The sequence below is a fragment of the Carassius gibelio genome, chromosome A7, assembly GCF_023724105.1.
Source record: "Carassius gibelio isolate Cgi1373 ecotype wild population from Czech Republic chromosome A7, carGib1.2-hapl.c, whole genome shotgun sequence".
NCBI classification, from domain to species: domain Eukaryota; kingdom Metazoa; phylum Chordata; class Actinopteri; order Cypriniformes; family Cyprinidae; genus Carassius; species Carassius gibelio.
This window is the reverse complement of record NC_068377.1, coordinates 2650500-2669785: the sequence shown is the minus strand read 5'-3', so window position 1 is coordinate 2669785 and position 19286 is coordinate 2650500. Positions and strand designations below refer to the sequence as shown.

At 35.3% G+C, this 19286-nt stretch overlaps 1 protein-coding gene across 8 annotated transcripts in view; it reads left to right on the top strand.

Annotated features, from left to right (window-relative positions):
* LOC128016417 (adhesion G protein-coupled receptor L3) overlaps positions 1–19286 on the top strand; it is a 251076-nt gene that overhangs the window by 116590 nt on the left and 115200 nt on the right. For all 8 annotated transcript variants that reach the window (XM_052600902.1, XM_052600898.1, XM_052600897.1 and 5 more), the window contains exon 4: positions 7632–7741. In XM_052600902.1, coding sequence (XP_052456862.1) covers positions 7632–7741 — 110 coding nt within the window. The remainder of the gene's footprint in view (positions 1–7631; positions 7742–19286) is intronic.

Here is a 19286-nt window from a genome sequence, read left to right as displayed (position 1 = left end):
GTTATGGGTGAGGGTTATTGTGTTGGGATAAGGTTTATCATGTAGGTTTAGAGTTTACAGTCATTTGGAGTGAAGGTGGAGGCATTAGTGTGTTAGGAAACCCTAGCTAAAGAGAAAGACACTTAATTGTACTGAATGTGCACTTGTATTTCACTTCAAATCATAAAAGTATTTAAAGTTTTGTATTATCTGTACTTGCAGATAATATAATATTAATGAATTAAACAGCCACTTAAGTCAATTAAAGATAACATCTATTTCCTTTAACATTTATTCCTTGAATCTGAAAATGTTTTGTTGCTGTTTGTCTTTTTTTTCCCTTTGTGTTTAACTAAACTTTAAAACCATAAATAAAATAATAAAACAGAGAGACACTTTCATGTCTGTTTCTGAACACACTTCAAATTAAAAATGTCACTTCAACATTTTTTATATATTTTTTTATTTTTTTGTGTGTGTCATACTTTAAATCTTAAATATACATTTGTAGAAAACTGAGATTGCAGATATAAAATGAAAAGGCAAGAGACTAAAATTAAAATCATTATGTTTAAAATAATCTTGTCGTGATCTGATGTGTTTACTGACTTATAGTTCTTAAGCATCAGATACCGATTGGTCTTTTGCAATTTAATCTGTGTAATTCTTTTTTAAATTTATATATTTTTTCTGTATTGCTTTAATGTATTTAAATGTTCAGTTATTTTGTGTTATAAGAAAAAAATATATTTAACCTGTTATACTGTATTATGAAGACTTTTTTAAACTGTATTTCAATACCGTGATAATACCGTATACCGTGATAAAAACATGAGCAATTAATCGCAACATGAAAATCTGATACCGGCATATATCTAATTGCAATTAACATTCACTTAAGTGTCTAAAAGCATCAAATTATATTCTTTTAAAGTATTACTTTTACTCTTTTAAAGTAGCTTTTTTAAAGTGTGCTTTTTTCACAAAGGTAAGGCTTAGGTTTATGGGCTGCTATATACTGTGATATTTGTGATATGTAGAAAAGTTAAGTGAAAAAATATGCAAATAAATTTAGAAGACATTTATTTTTATTTTTTTTTCTCGTGAGGAATAAGATACAGAGGTATTGTGTAGATTTAGGGTTTAGGCTTATAGGTTTAGACATTTGGGTTCAAGTAGTGTGCTATTTGGTTCTTTTGCTTTGTGATAAATTCATTCGCAAATATCAATATCAAGTCAAGTCACCTTTATTTATACAGTGTTTTATACAATACAGAGTGTGACAAAACAGCTTAACAGGGTTAAACAGGACAATAGTATGTCATTGATGCAAGAGGACAATAACAATTAGTCAGTTTATCAGTTCAGTGATAATTCAGAGACGTCATCTTCCAGATCAGTTCTCATCAAACAGTGTCTGTGGGATCAAGTCGACAACACTTATTTGATTCTCTAAGTCTCACTGCAAACTGAAATTATAATGCTGTTGTAGCACACACACACACTCACACTTGTAATGTGTCTGTCCTGTCTGTCCTCTGTGCCAAATAGAAAAATTACAAGTGATGGATTTCCACTCCGACATGAACAAACAGCTCTTAATGTCAACAAATCCAGGCGGCTGACATATCAGCACTCATATTTTTCTAAACATTATCAAGTGTGTGTGGTTATAGCCGGCGGACGCGTCCGTCTGGCCCTTATTTAAATGTCAGCCGCTTGACTTCAGCGCCTGCTTTCTGAATGTCCATCAGTGAGCGGCTTGTTTGTGTGAGCCTGCCGAGAGAAATACAAAGAGATGCAGTTTAGTAGTAGTATACTTTATTGTCCTCAAGAGGAAAATTGTTATGGACTACATGTTTATTGTGATTACAATTAATATAAACAAAGAAAAACACATTTATTCAATCAATTCAGAGAACTGAGAACATGCAACTGTACTTTATACAAAGCATGTTGCAGTGTTTGTTTATTTATTTCTTAGTTTGTTAGTTTTTTCGGCATAATTATTACAGCAGAGATCAATGGGTCATTGTCTTTATCTTATTTTTGATGTGAAGAATATTTTGCTAAATAAATAAATAAACTATTTATTTTTTTTTTTTTGTTTATATTATATTTTGTACTGGTACGTGTATTTGTACCCGACCGTTTCGGTACATGGCTTTCGGTACGGTGCACGTGTGTACCTAATGACCAAATGCAATATTTTGTGCGGAACATAGGTACATATTCGTGTTTCCACACGAACATATTTAGTGGAAGAAGTCTCCGCTTTCAGCGCAAATCCCGCCCTGCAGCTGATTCTAAAGTTTTCAAAAGGCATCACACGAGTGTGAACATAACTACAACTAGGAAAAAAAATGACCGTAATTCAAACGCAGCTCCCATCTGCATTTAAACAGACCTTTGCTCTTAATTCCGATCGGCCAACCCAATAACGAAATCTGAGCAGGTCTAAAAACTGAAACTGTTGTTGCTGCACTTTATACTTTGGAAAATATATATTAAATAAAAAATATATATATATATATATGAGCAGGCCTACAAGCTGGGATTGGTAATGCTGCAATGTAATCATAGTTATTTATTTATATTTTTCATTATATTTTGTTATGTGATATTGGTTTGGGATAGAGTATTTTATTTAGTGGAGAAATTTGCAGCAATATTTTATTTCTTATTCATTTATATATATATATATATATATATATATATATATATATATATATATATATTTTTTTTTTTATTTATTAAAAAGTGTTTAAAAAAAGTGTAAAAAAATTGTTAAAAAGTTTAAAGTAATAAACAACCTGCAGTTTAATGTTTTGCATTTCTTTCTCTTACTGTACCGAAAATGAACTGAACCGTGACTTTAAAAACAGAGTACGTACCGAACCATGATTTTTGCGTACCGTTACATCCCTAATATATATATATATATATATATATATATATATATATATATATATATATATATATATATATATATATATATATATATGTGTGTGTGTGTGTATGTATTAAAACCTAGACTAAATCTAAAAAGAAAACTGAAAATATTAATTATATATGTAACAACACTGCATCATTTAATCAACAACACCACTCATATAATCGTTCATATATTTTTTATTTAAAGCAATATATTTAGAATCCTAATAAAGTTTCTAATAAAAGTCCTAATTTCTAGCTGACTGGTATGTAACTCAAGTTTGTTGAATCGAATCGAACACTTTTACTCTCATTCGGGTTTATTTTGGACCCTGTGCTGGTGATTCTGAAGGTGAATCAGATATCCGCTCATAGTGATTCTGTCGATGAGTGAAGACATCAGCACACACAGCTAAAGCAGAACATAACTATTGCCTTCTCAAATCCACAGTGATTTATTGACTGACGTCTTTTGAAAACCAGCCCTGTTTTCAGGAGCGGATAGTGGTTCGCTGCAGGTAACGAGTTGACGGTGGTTTGATAATTAGGATGTTTGCCGACACATGACTGTGGCTTTAATCAATAGCTCGGCATTCTGCCATTGATTTCTGTCATTCTCATTTCCTCACGCAGCACGTTTTTGTCCTGAAGATGTTTGCGTTTGAGTTTCAGAGCATCGGTTTGGAAAATATCCCATCGGCTGCAGTCAAACGCACTTGTCCGTGTGGATTCGGAGGCCTGGGATCCGGGATTTGCAGTGTAATCCTCATTGTGCTGCATAATTTACTCTAATCTAAAACAAATCCCCTCCATCCCGTGCTGAAACCTGATTAAATTCAGCGCTCGACCTCACTTGACCCGCGCAAACAGGTAGCGTTTGTTTGTCGGACATTCATGTTGGCAGATTCTCTGAGGACGGATGAATTCTGAGCAGATTTGTTCCAATCCTCTTAAACTATGAAGAATAATTGAGAAATGTTGAGTTCAGTGTTGGGATGTGTATTTTTATTTGTTTTTATTGGACAGTCCTGCATCGTAACTGGCTGGCTGGACTCACTGGTTATTATGGGATGGAGAAGCTTTTAATGTGATGTCACGACCACATAACAACCAATCAGAATACTCGATATGTGAACTCACTGGAATATCATAACTAATTTGAAGCTTTCCAGTTTTACATACTCTATATTTTTTTTCATATATGCATATTATATGTGATGCTAAATAATTATTTATATGTTATTTTGTTTACTTTTTATATTAGTTGCATTAATTATATTAATTGTATATTTTATATTATATTTTGTATTTTGTATTTGTATTTACGGTTTTTAAAAGGGACAATACACATTAATTAACATGAGTAAACAAGTCTCATTATGTAAATGTGCCTGATTTATCCATTCACGCTCATTTTCTTCTGCAGTCCCTGGGAGGTTGATGGTAAGAACCGTAATCCACAAGTACACAAAGCAAAAACAAACACATTACCAAAACCAGAATACAATAAATAATAATAATAATAATAATAATAATAATAATTATACTAATACTAATAATAACTATATATAAAAACCACTAATTCAAATTATGAAGACATATTTGATTATCTAATAACCACCACTTTACCGATTCAGAAAAAGGAGCAAGAGATGTGATATAGTATTTCTTAATTCTATGGGTATAGTATTCCAAGTATGTACTGCTCTATAAGAAAATACTAATTGCCCAAAAGCACTTCTATGTGGTATTATACAGTCCCCTCTAGTAGTGGCTCTAGTAAAATAATAAGAATTTGTCCTGATCAATTTATTAAGTGGAAGTGGAGCCAAACCATGCAAAATTTTAAACACAAGTAAAATATCTATAAAAAATGTAATCATATTTTCCCAACTTAAAAATCCATATTTAGTTAAAATTTGACAATGATGATATGAGTTAGACCTTTTATCTAATATATTCAAAGCCTGCTTATTGAGTCTTTCTATTGATTGCAAAATAGTCCCACCTGTCTGTGTCCAACTGGTGAGACTGTAATTCATATGTAAAAAAATTATAATAATAGCAGTATAACTCAGTGGTTCAATTATTCCTAATATGTCTAAAGTTTGCCAAATAAAATTTTATTCCCAACTTTTGAACTTGTATTTTAAATGTAAGTTGTGAATCAAGTATAATACCTAGATAATTATACTCTTGAACTACTGATAACCTTTTACCTGCAACTGTGACATCTGAATCGAAATCTTTATTTGCAGACATTAAAAAAAACAAAAAAAAAAACGTTGTTTTGTTAACATTAAAATGTATCCACGAGTTTTTTAACCGATTTGTAATCTTAACCATTTCTGATGATAATTCATCTGCCGCTTGTTTTTCTGTTCTAGCATTTAAGTATATAATTGTTAATATACAATCTGAATAACAGAAGACCTAATATTGATCCTTGAGGTACACCAACTGAATTAGCTGAATTCACTAACTTAATTATTTAATTTTATTTTATTTTTGTTTATTAAAATTGTAAATTTATTCATATAGGTGTACATGATGTTTAATACATATATATATATATATATTTGCACAGTTTTTATTTTATAATAACATATGTTTATTATTGCACATTTAAATGTACATTTCAGGCTACAGTGGTCTTGTGAGGTTATGGTTTGGTTTAATTATACTAAATGCATTTTTTTATATATGTTTATCACATATGATATTATAGAATGTTTACTTTTTATTGTTTTGTGGATTTTAAATCTAAATTTGCAGGACGTTTTCTTGTAAGGTTATGGTTTGGTTTGTTACATAATTATTTAAATATGTTTTAGCTAATTATATATTATATAATTAAATATGCATATAGGGATAATGTTTATCACAAATTTCATATCTAAAATTGCTGAAAATTAGGTTATATACTGTCTTTTAAAATATATAATGGATGTGATGTTTCATAGTTATTTAAACACACACACACACACACACACACACACACATATATATATATATATATATATATATATATATATATATATATATATATATATATAAGAGAGAGAGAGAGAGAGAGAGAGAGAGAGCCTGACAAGAAAGCTCTCTGCAATTTAACATTATATATATATATATATATATATATATATATATATATATATATATATATATATATATATATATATATATATATATATATATTAAATGTTAAATTGCAGAGAGCTTTCTTGTCAGGCTCTGGATTGGTTTATTTATAATCAGCTTTATTCAGTGTGTTGGGATTCTTTATTTAGACAGCAAAGTAAAGGTGTGTGTGGATAATGAAATGGCAGTAAATACGTTCAGGCTGATTGTGCACATGGGTGCTTTTGTCCTCTAAATATTAGTCACAGTTTCACAGACACACGGATACACTTCGCACAGAAACACACACACCCACCCACCCCAGCACTCAGAAAGCATTCGTTCCCTCTCATTAGCCACATGCTAACGGTTCAATCATCCGCGAGTGTCTCAGGTGCTGGGTGTTCATCACACGCTGATCTCCTGACATTACTCTGACATTGAGCCTCATGGAAGATTTCATCTTTAAACGATCGCTATGATTCTTTAAAACTCAATTTTAATCTGTAATGTGGCGTGTTTCCTAGAGAAACTGAATATTCAGCAGGAAATAATGTGAGGCGGATCATGATTGATCATATATGATACGACTGGGTGATATGATGGTATAAAACACGACCGTAGAAAAGTGTCATACGGTACAAAATCTGCTGCACTGTTAATGCGCAATATATTTGTGCTTTCACTTTTGGGCCACTACCCACACAACATCGACAAGAAACATGTTATAAGTGGAACCAGTTTCAAACAAACATTTATGACTGCAAGCATTTACAATCAGCTAAAATGTACTTTAATGTAATTTCTATTGAAACTTGTATCTCATGTATTTGAATATATTTGTAGTTACACGTTAGTAATGATGCATTCAAATAAGTACATTTAAAATGTATTCACTTTAAATGTAATATTGAATAACCCAGTGCAGTTAAAATTATAATCAAATACTTTACGCGCACTTTAGTTTTGTTAGACAACACATCAGAAGTGTATTAGATTATACATATACATATTAAGAAGTAAATACGGTCCATTTTGACTTAATGTCAATTAAAGTGTGATTAAAATGTATTAAAGAAAAAAAAAAATGTCCGGTAAGAAAATTACTAAAATAAATAAATAAATAATTCTGCAACATCCTTCATATCAAAACAGTGCATTCGACTTTTCTTAGAGTTTCAATTTAAAAAAAAAAAAAAAAAATATATATATATATATATATATATATATATATATATATATATATATATATATATATATATATATATATATATTGGTGTCACTTCCTGGAAAACTGCTTGTTGAGGATTTTAGCTTATTACTATGTTCTTGATGGTTAATGGGTACCGTGTATGGTTCTGGAAAGTTATTTACTGGCCCAAAAGTGAAAGCAATAAGTTGTGTGTCATTTTGGTTATTGAACGTGGTCCCTCCAAAGTCAGATCTTTGTTTTGTTTTATTGTCCAAAAATCACAAATCCACTGCATGTTTTGAGCTCAAACACTAAAGGTTATAAATGCCAGCGAATCTCTAAACCTGAGTATGAGCAATCGTATTACACAGCTAATGATCTCTATCCTATCTGTCTGTGTTTTCAGATGTAATAACCGGACGCAGTGTGCCGTCGTGGCCGGACCGGATGCGTTTCCCGACCCTTGTCCCGGGACATACAAATACCTGGAAGTGCAGTATGAGTGCGTCCCATACAGTACGTATCAACACATCTGTCTGTGATCGGTCACCATAAACACACCCCAACATCTTTCTCTTTCAGCTCAGTGTGAACGACTGCCGGAGAACTGATTTATTCTTCTTTTTCCTGCAGTTAAAACAAAGTCTCTCCTTCATTTGAACTCATCAGTTCCTATCTGCCGTGTGTGTGTGTGTGTGTGTTTGAGAGAGAGAGTAAGTTTGCATGATGACTTTGGTTACTGTGAGCCCTGTGATGAACTACGTAAGCGCTGCACTTTGTCAAAATGAGTAAGTTGCCAGATAGCTAATGATAGCGTTTGGCCGTGATAGATCGGCTCTTCTGTATCTTTAGTTATGAGAGCGCAGCGTCACATCCATCTTCCTGCAGGAATACCTGCGCTGTTTACTCTGTTGGCTTTTCCTTACGCCAGTGCTTGTCTTTACTGATAAATTAACACCATGCTAGCATCGCTGTTCAGTGAATTGAGTTTAATTGCTGCAGAGGAAACAATGACTGTTTCTCACTTCCTGAAACTACACTAAAAAGTGTAGGGTCAGTAAGATTTTTTTGAAAGGTATTAATGGTTTATCAAGAAAGGACGCATTAAACTGATCAAAAGTGACATTAAATACATTTAGAATGTGACAAGATTTCTCTAAAAAAAAAAAAAAAAAAAAAATTCTGCTGCACTTTTGAACTTTCTATTAATCTGTGAATCCTGAAAGATAAAATGTGTCAGGGTTTCCACAAAAATATTGGGAAGCACAACTGTTTTCAACATTGATAAAAATCACAAATGTTCCTTGAGCAGTAAATCAGTATATTAGAATGATTTCAGAAGATCATGTGACATTGAAGACTGGAGTAATGATGCTGAAAATACAACTTTGATCACAGAAAAAAATTAAAAAAAAAAAAAAAACAGTTATTTTAAAATGAAATAATTTTTCATTATTTTAATGTACTGTTTACTGTGTGTATATATATATATATATATATATATATATATATTTTTACTTTATTTTTTTCTGGTCAAACCAATGTAGCCTTGGCGGGTAAAAGATTGAGACTTAAGATTGAGCAAGTTATTCACTCATTTATGAAATATTATTTGATATAAAACATTATCTGGGAATCAAACCAATGACTTTGGCATTGTATATGGTCTACTTTTTGAGCTGCAGAAACATCAGTTACAGTATATATAATGACAGCTATTTGTAACCCAACCAAAAATGTACAATAATAAAAATTAAATAAATTAATTTAATTAACTTGTTAAATAAATAAATAATCTTAAAGCTGCAGTAGGTAACTTTTATAAAAACATATTTTTTACATATTTGTTAAACCTGTCATTATGTCCTGACAGTAGAATATGAGACAGATAATCTGTGAAAAAATCAAGCTCCTCTGGCTCCTCCCAGTGTCCTATTGCCATTTGCAGAAATACATCCGCTCCCGGTAAAAAACAACCAATCAGAGCTGCGGTCCGTAACCTTGTTTGTGTTCAAAATGTAGAAAAATGAACATAATAAGCGAGTACACCATGAATCCATTTTCCAAACCGTGTTTTTAGCTTGTCCTGAATCACTAGGGTGCACCTATAATAAGTGTTTATATTCGGACTATTTTAGATTGCTTCGGGGATACCGCGGCGGAGTAACCCAGAACTTTTGTGATTCTTCATAGACATAAACAGAGAGAAGTAGATCCGGCTACGATGTTCTTCCGCAAGACGCAAACAGTTCTGTTTATTAACCTCTAGAGCGTCAAAAGTTCCCTACCGCAGCTTTAAATAATCTTTTCTTTCCTTTTTTATTTTCTTCTGGTAAATACACCTTTTTTTATAAAAATAAATAAATTATTAAAAATAAATAAATAAAACTTGTGTCATATACAACCTAATACTGTACATATGTGACCGTAACACCATAAATGAAAGTCTTTTCATCTCATAACACTATCAGGACTTCAGAAGGCATAGATTATAGCTCGACTTTGATAGTAGTTTTGTCCTGAGTTTGATAGATGCCTAGATTCTGAACTGTTGTTGCATGAAAACATCTGCTGGAAGATTCACAAGTCTTTTATGGAATGACGTGCTGTAATTCAGAATGACAGAATGTTTACTTTTTGGTTAGTGATTTTATGAATATTAAAGTCTAAATTAACAGAACACAACGTCGTCTGATGGCTTGAGTCCTCACAGTCTCACGTGTGTAATTAAATCAGTGTTATCCAGAGGACGTTTGAGAGAGTGTTTATTTGTCACTGTCACATGTGTTTATGCAGGAGAGATGCATCACCTGTTTATAATAATATTATCAGTGACAAATTCACCTCAGTGCATATTAAATCTGTCATTCTGCGGTCAGTCGCATGAAAGGAGAGCAAAGAGAGTGGAAGACCATCTTAATAAAGAATGGACCACATAGTGAAGAAGAAAAAAAGACATTGAGACTAATGAACTCATTAATGGAGAGGGGAAAGAGGGCGGAGCTTGCAAACTTGCAGCAGGATTACCTGGAAATACTCTAACGATATCCAAGGCTGCATTTCTTTGATTAAAAAAATGGTAGAATCAGTTAATTTTTTTTACAATTTAAAATAACTGTCTTCTATGTAAATATGATTTCAAATGTAATGTATTCCTGGAATACGAAGCTGAATTTTCAGCAGTCTTCAGTGTGACACGAGATAATGGGAGTGGGCGGACCTCCTGAAATATAGTGGGCGGGTCTTCAGAGGCCATGTGGGGGAAATGAGGGCGGGGTTTGCTGGGCTAATTTAAATATATAGTGAACTTCTGGTCTTGGCTTGATCAAAGTTTCACTCATCAAAGAAAGTCTAGAAGATAAATGCTTAAGTCAGAAAGGAATGTTTGCTGGCCAGACTGTATGTGAGATCCCGAGTGAAATCCTTCAGTGTTTTGCTGTGGAGGACGGTGGTGGTGGCTACCGTGTGTTTGACGTGTGTTAGTATTCACAGAGAAAGACCACCGGTGAGTTTCTGACTGACAGCCAGCGTCTCTCTCTTTACACAGTGAAGGTGATTTTGTGTTCAGGCTGACCCTGAGTGATGGACACTGCTGTCGATGTCTGGAGCTCAGGGTGGCATTATTATGTAGTTCAGCTTTGACCTTGAATTCTTCTGTGGAGTCATTGAAACACACACACACACACACACACACACACACAAACCATCATCTTACTGTCTTTCAGATAATCAGTACTAGGGGTTGAAAACGAAAAAAAAAATTCAATCGTTTCACTCCGAGCAGAATCGATATTTTAACGTTTCTTTTCCTCTGATATTATTACTGTTCCGAAACCAGTTCGGGTGGAAGAAATACTGGTTAATAACGTTATTTTTTTTTAAAAATTTTCTCCGCCTATAATTTGCCTAATAATAATATAGTACAGTGTTTTCTTTACTCAAAAAGAAAAGGAAAAAGAGAGATCTGGTAAGCTTAGCCAATAACCCGCTGAGTTAAGTCACAGCCAACTTCTATTTTGGCCAAATGTATACAGGCTACCAAACAAACAAACAAACAAACAAATCTGTCAAAACTTTAAATACATTAAAGTATTTTTCAGATATTTAATAAAGTTTGCTGCATTGTAAAAACAACAACAACAACAACAAAAAACAATACTTGTATAAGATTGCGTTTTGAGAGTAAAAAAAAACATAAGTCGCGTCTCACTCCGCATTTTGTTAGCCCTATTACTTTCTGAAATAATGAAGGGTAAAATGCCTTTAAGCTGACGCAAAGTGATAACAAACATTCTAAAAACAGTTATTAATTTCTCTCCAAAACAAATACTCTAAAGTCTAGGCTACAAAAACGTCAATCCAAAAACAAATTAATTTAAGGTGAAGCTGATGCATACCTCTCTCATTCGTCAAACTCATGTTTCCATATTGCCGATGTATCTGTCAAGCTTTTACAAAATAATTAAAACTGTAATGCTTTTGCAAAGTAAAGAAACCAAGGGTCACTCTCTGCTGTTTCGTTTTCCTTTCCGAAAACTTTGGAACATGTCACAATGAACTGTAATTTAGCAAATTTTTTCTTTAGTTTCGTTAATCTGTCAATATGATTTAAGTGAAATATATGTAGTGTATATGCCTATGTTCCTCTTTACGTAATTTTAGGGGTTAGTTTTTCTGTTTTCTCCATTCACAGAAGCGCGGCAGGTGTGTGTGATCTGTTGAATTCCTCTCACACTATCCTCAGATAAACTCATTGTGACTTGCCCATGATGAGTTCACAGCTGAGCGGACATTTCACTCGCTGGCTTCAGCGTCACATTTGCATATGTACTACTGGAGTTCGTGATTGGGTTTCGTGCAAATTTCAAATATTTAATGGAACAATAAAATAACATTATTAACCGGTTAATGGCCATTTCAAATTTTCGATTATGTTCGGAACTATACAGTTTGATTTCGTTTATGTTTCTGTTCATGACAAAATTTTGTTTGTTTCTGGTTTTCATTCCTTTATCCGGTTCAGAGCCCTGATCAGTACATACGGTCCTCTGTTGTTTCTGCTTAAATTAACTATTTAAGATTATACAATTTAAGTACTTGTAATCAGATTATATTGCATTTGACCCATTTACACAGAATATAGCTTTTCAGTTTTTCAGTTTCTTTGGTGTCACTAAAATCTGAAAACAGAAGTTGCTCCTCCAGTTCCCAATAACGCCGTTTCAGCAGGAGCGAGCAGAGGTGGTCAATCCCAGCATGCATTGTGCTAGTTTTGTCTTTCGTCTGATAGTTGATAGTTTTGCCAGGTTTTTTTGCACCTGCGTCTTTCTCCGGCAATAATCAATCTTGCGTGCATAAGATGTTCTCGCTCAGTGCTGTTCACCAGATGATTCACCATCATCTGCTTTAACAAACAGCACCTGTGCTCAATCTGCGAGTGCATGCTCGTTTACCTGTTGCAGGGTTATCAGGACGACCTGCGGTTTGAACAACACTGACTTGTTGCCATGGGCTACTACTGATGCCCAATCAGAGCATGAGATTCAGACTTATTATAGTTAACTGAAAAAAATGAAATAATAAATAAATAAATAAATAAATATACATATATATATATATATATATATATATATATATATATATATATATATATATATATATATATATATATATATATGATTGGAGCAACAGAATCCAGTGGTTTGGTCGACCATCCGCTCTCATGCAGCTGCTGCTGTTCAACCAGTCAGTGCCTGTTAATTATCCTGATGCTGAACGACCAGTTAATTGGTCTTGGCAGTATCTGGACGCCATCAGGTGTTTATCATACACAGGTGATTACAGGTATCAGAGCAGCTTTGAATCCGATTAAAACCAGAGCCAATACATCGGCGTGTTCCTGGCTGTGTTCATCGGCCCTCCTGCGACCCGCCGAGAGGTTCAGGGGAGATTTGGAGAGATCAGAGCATCCAAATAATCGTCCGCTGGGCTTTCGCCCCAAAAATCACAGAATATAATGAATGTGGACAGCTCTGAAGCCCAATGTCGCCGCTGTGCTGGAAAACAGATTGCGCCCACAAGCAGCTCATGGAAATCATCTCAATCTCCTTTCCAAACGGCTTGGCTCTTCTCGAAGCTTTTCGATCCAACTGTCCACAGAGGACTCCGAAAATATCAGTATCAGATTACAGATATACAGAGACCGAAACCCTGTGGGTTTATTAATTTAGGTTGTTTTGGGGTCAGTAATTAAATCATCGAGGGCATAATGAGTCCCATGTTTCATCTGCTTGTCTGATTTCTCACTCTGAAGAGGAAATGTGTCCAGAAAAGCAGCAGAGACAGTGTTCAGATGCAAATAACTAGCTTCAAAACTACAATTGAGCAATTTGGTGTTTGTGATTCTATTACTCACTCACTGCTACTGTGTGACCCATCTCATGTTGTTTCCACCAGCGCACCGCATCTTTTCCATCACCTTAACTGATGATTGTCTTAAACATGAAATGAAGGAGAAGCCTAAAACAGGCCTGATATTTGATGTGAAAATTGGCCTGAAGCCCGGGCCTATAGGGATGTAAATAAAAACATCACAATAATCCACAGCACTCCAGTCCATCAGTGAAGCCCCTTTCACACTGCCATTCCGGCAAATACAGGGGTAAAGTGTTCCTGTAATTGTTCCCTGGTCGCTAGATTTGGCACTTTCACACTGCCAGTGATGACCCGGTATATGTGCGTGCTTTCACACACAACCCTTGAAGATCCCGTAACGACACGTGACATCAGCGCGTGACGTGTAATGTACGAGTCGGCAACGCTAGGCACTTTATACTTTCACTGAAGCAAGCAAACGATCTCGGCGTCAGCGCGGAAAGTGAGGAACTAACTGATCTCTGCTTCATTACAGTTTGCACATGTGTTTTCGTCGCGAATGTTGATCTTCCTTCAAAACAGCCGGTAAAAGAGTCGCGCGATAACGCGCGTCATCACTTCGATACCGAATTAGATCTGGCTTTTGTTCACACAGCGCTCGTTCCGGATCGATTACCGCAATGTTACTATGTCCCCGACCCGGGTTAGATTCGGTAATCAATTCCGGGACGTGGTTGCTTTCACACAGAAGGCGACCAGGCAATGTTACGGGAATATTGCGGGTCCGACGTGCAGTGTGAAATGGGCTTTAATGTCTTGAGAAGACAAAAGATGAAACCATACATCAAGATGTTTTTTACTTTAAACCATTGTCAATTATCCATAAAAAGGCTTCCTCCAGTGAAAATGTGGTCTGGTCTGAATCAGGAGAGAGATCTGCACAAATCAAGCACCATTTTCAAGCCAAAACTGTTCAAAACAAATATGTGGCTGAAAGAGACAACAGAAGATGGACATTTTTCACTGGAGGAAACATTATTATAGAAGCAACGTAGTTTGTTTTTCGATATTAAATTTAAAATTAATATAAGTAATTTTAAATACATGACATACAAGTTTCAACATAAATTATATTAAAGGATATTTTGGTTTATCATAAATGCTTGTCAGTACATTCGGCAGAACTCTAACTATATTTAAATAGACAATGGAAGTAATGCAATAGTAGTAAATCTAAAGTTCAGCTAATTGGTTTTCATATCACGGCAAGACAAGTTGATTTATATAGCACATTTCATACACAATGGTAATTCAAAGTGCTTTACATAAAATAAAGTAAAATAATCATGAAGAACAAAAATAAATAAAGCAATTTTAAAACTTTGGAAATGATTTAAAAATTTACTTATTTAAAATGAATTTAGAACATTTAAAAATATAAAATGATTTCACATAAAATACAGTGAATATGTAAAATACAGTGCAATCAGTTCGGACATCACACAGTGCTCATTCAATAAATGCACAGCTAAACCGATGTGTTTTGAGTCTAGATTTAAATGTGACTAGTGTTTAAGCACATCTGATCTCTTCTGGAAGCTGATTCCAACTGCGGGCAGCATAGTAACTAAAGGAGGACTTCCCTTGTTTTGTGTGAACCCTTGGTATTTCTAACTGATTCAATCCTAATGATCTGAGTGCTCTGTTAGGTTTATATTCAGTGAACATATCTGCAATATATTTCGTTCCTAGGTCATTTAGTGACTTATATACGAGTAAAAGTACTTTAAAATCAATCCTAAATGTAACTGGAAGCCAGTGTAAGGACCTGAGGACTGGTGTGGTATGCTCAGATTTTCTGGTTCTAGTCAGAATCCTGGCAGCAGCGTTCTGGATGAGCTGCAGCTGTCTAATGGTCTTTTTGGGAAGGCCGGTGAGGAGACCATTACAATAGTCCACCCTGCTGGTGATAAAGGCATGAACTAGTTTCTCCAAGTCTTGACTTGAAACAAAACATCTAATTCTAGCAATGTTTTTGAGATGAAAAGTTTGTCTCCAGAATCACAACAAGATTCCTGACTTGATTTTTAGTTGTTTGACCCCTAGAGTCAATGTATGCATTCACCTTGAAAACTTCATCTTTGTTTCCAAATGCAATGACTTCAGTTTTGTCCTCGTTTAACTGAAGAAAGTTCTGGCACATCCAACTAATAATTTCACCAATGCATTGGCAGAGGGAGTCAATGGGGCTGTAGTCATTTTGGAGATAAGGCTAGGTAAATCTGGGTATCATCAGCACAGCTGTGATAGGCAATTTGGTTCTTTCTCATTATTTGAATTAGTGGAAGCATATACAGGCTAAACAAGAGCGGTGCAAGAATTGAGCCTTGTGGGACTCCACATGTCATGGACATCCACTTAGATTTATGCTCTCCTAGACTCACATAATAGCCTCTCCCTTCTAAGTATGACCTGAACCATTTGAGTACCATCCCAGAAAGCCTGACCCAGTTTTCCAGTCTCTCTAGTAGTATGTTATGATCGACAGTGTCAAACGCAGCACTGAGATCTAGCAATACCAGCACCGATATTTTGCCAGAGTCAGAATTTAAGCGAATATCATTTATTATCTTAATGAGTGCTGTCTCTGTGCTGTGATACGGTCGTAAACCAGATTGAAAATTGTCCAGGTATCCATTTGAGTTTAAGTATTTATTCAGCTGATTAAAAACTACCTTTTCTATAATTTGCCTACAAAGGGAAGATTAGATATTGGTCTATAATTGCTAAAAATGGTGTTGTCAAGATTGCTCTCTTTCAAGAGGGGCTTAACAACTGCTGTTCTATCAATTTAAATGTGTGTGTGTGTGTATATATATATATATATATATATATATATATATATATATATATATATATATATATATATATTTATTTATTTTATTTTTTATCAGCATTCCTGCTAGTACTAACGTTTGCGTTCTCATCGCTCAAGATCTCGATGCTGCAGTCATTCTCTATAGGTCATGTTTGTGTGTCTGACTTTGTAAATAGCTGGTGTCAAGCGTTAATTGTTGATCCTGCTGTTTGGTGGAAATCACAGTCCCAAAGCACTTAATTTCCCTTTAACACACGCACTCACCAACCCTCCAGACGCTCTACAGCAATCAAACACAATCACCACCATCACCACAGCCATTCATTTGGAGGTTTTTAAGTGCAGTCAGGCCTCATGTGTCTGAGACGGGTGAATCTCACCAAACGTCTGGGTCATGTTTCAGAACAAAATAAAAGTAAAACACAAATTACATTCTGTGTTCGGTGGATGCTTCATCAGAAGCCATGTACACAGCCATTCAAGGTGAATTTACCACTTTATGTAGAACACAATCTGATCAAATATTTTGCTTTTAGGATTTTTTTTTAAATGATGTCTGTCCTTTTTATTACAATTAGGATGAAATATTTATTATTATTGTTTATTTCACTTATATTTTACCTGGGAAGAAATATGCTTATTTGTGACAAATATAATGCCTTAAATCAGATGTGTATATATATTTATTATAATTATTATTATTATTATTATTATTATTATTATTAATAAACAGGTATATTTTAGTTTTTATTTAAACCGGTATATTTTATTGTGATCACCACCAACAATTCAATTCTGAAATAACATATAAAGATCTTTATTCACTTTGAACAATAGATAATGACATATTTCTTGGATCTGAGCTGACCTGTGTCCCTGTCATGTTGTCTTTCTCTCTCAGTGAGTCAGATATGATTGGCAGGTATTGACACACTAGTTGTAACGTGGTTTCTCGCTGATTGATGCACTGACACGTTTAAAGTGATGTAGCTGGAAGACACCTGGACACTTGAGGAAAAGTGCTGGGTTCACTCTGACGTGTGTGTGTGTGTGAGAGAGAGAGAGAAACACCTGCAGCCTGTAGTTATTAAATCAGCTGTGTTGACATGCTTTAATATGTTTACTCTTATCAGCTACACACACATTTCTGTTCATTCATAATTCAGCGGCCGCGGCTCCTCAGAGGTCAAACAGCACAAACGCTTTAATTCAAGTTTAAGGCTGCTGCTGGACTTCATCTGACAAGCAGCAAACGGCTGTTAATGTGTCTGCTTTCTCGCTCTTAATGAAGCGTTTCACTGTAATCAGGAGACGAAACACTTCTCTAATCAGCCGTTAAGGACTGACTCAAAATCAGTGTGAGATGCCATTCACGTTTATTTTGATAATATAATATGTTTCATAGTGAAGCAGGATATTCGGGATCTTGGTTTTATTCGTCTGGGATTGATTGGGTGTTGAGAAGAGTCTGTCTGACAGGCGACGACGCTACGTTATGAGCCCAGAATATTTCAGCGCTCAATATGCTAAATAAAAGCATTACTCAAAATATCACTGTCAGTCACAAACTGTACCTTGTGGAAAAGAAGTGCACTAATTGTAGTGTATGCACACTTGTAGAAAGACTCTGAAAGACTAAAACTCTGTTTACAGATTATATAAGATGAGTGAAATAAAAGACACTTAAGTGACTCAAAGAGAGACACTTTTGTGACTGCTTCTAAGCACACTTTTATTACTAGTTTTCATAAGAAATGTGTAATTATTAATATCTATAATTTAGTTTAGCATAAATGCTTGTCAGTTTATTCAGTAGTAAAACGTGTATAATTGTAACTTTTAACACACATTACCTAATAATAATGTAATTACGTATATATATATATATATATATATATATATATATATATATATATATATATATATATATACAGTATTGTTCAAAATAATAGCAGTACAATGTGACTAACCAGAATAATCAAGGTTTTTAGTATATTTTTTATTGCTACGTGGCAAACAAGTTACCAGTAGGTTCAGTAGATTGTCAGAAAACAAACAAGACCCAGCATTCATGATATGCACGCTCTTAAGGCTTAACATTGTACTGCTATTATTTTGAACAATACTGTATATATATTGTCACGGGAGGAGCACAAGACAGACACAGTGGGCGTGGCGTCAGGCCTCGGAGAGGCTTTTATTAACAGAAATCATAAAACAAACAGGGAATAAAAGTGGCAAAAGGGGAAAAGTGTCCAAAATAACAGGGAATCTGGTGTCCTCGTCGTGCTGCGGGGTTCGTGTGGGTCAGGCAGTGTTCATGGAGGAAGGGTCCAGGTAAGGGGCGGAGTCCGGCGGCCGCACGCGCTCCCCTCCTTGGTCCGGGGCGCGAGGGGCGGCGGCTTCCTCTAGCGGCCGCATCTCTCTCGTCAGCCGCAGCGCTGGTAGGGGACGGACGGCCCGGCATCCTGGCCCGTCGGCCGTGTAAACGGGTGCGGTTCCCATCCGGATCGCGGGTCCGGCTGCTCACGTCTCTTGTGGCGCGGGAGTCCCTCAACGCACCCTTCCTGGACCCACGAGGACACCAGTGTGCATGCACGGGGAAGAGACCGGTCTCTTCCCCGTGCATGCACACTGGTGTCCTCGTGGGTCCAGGAAGGGTGCGTTGAGGGACTCCCGCGCCACCAAGACGTGAGCTGCCGGACCCGCGATCCGGATGGGAACCGCACCCGTATACACGGCCGACGGGCCAGGATGCCGGGCCGTCCATCCCCTACCAGCGCCGCGGCCAACGAGAGAAACGCGGCC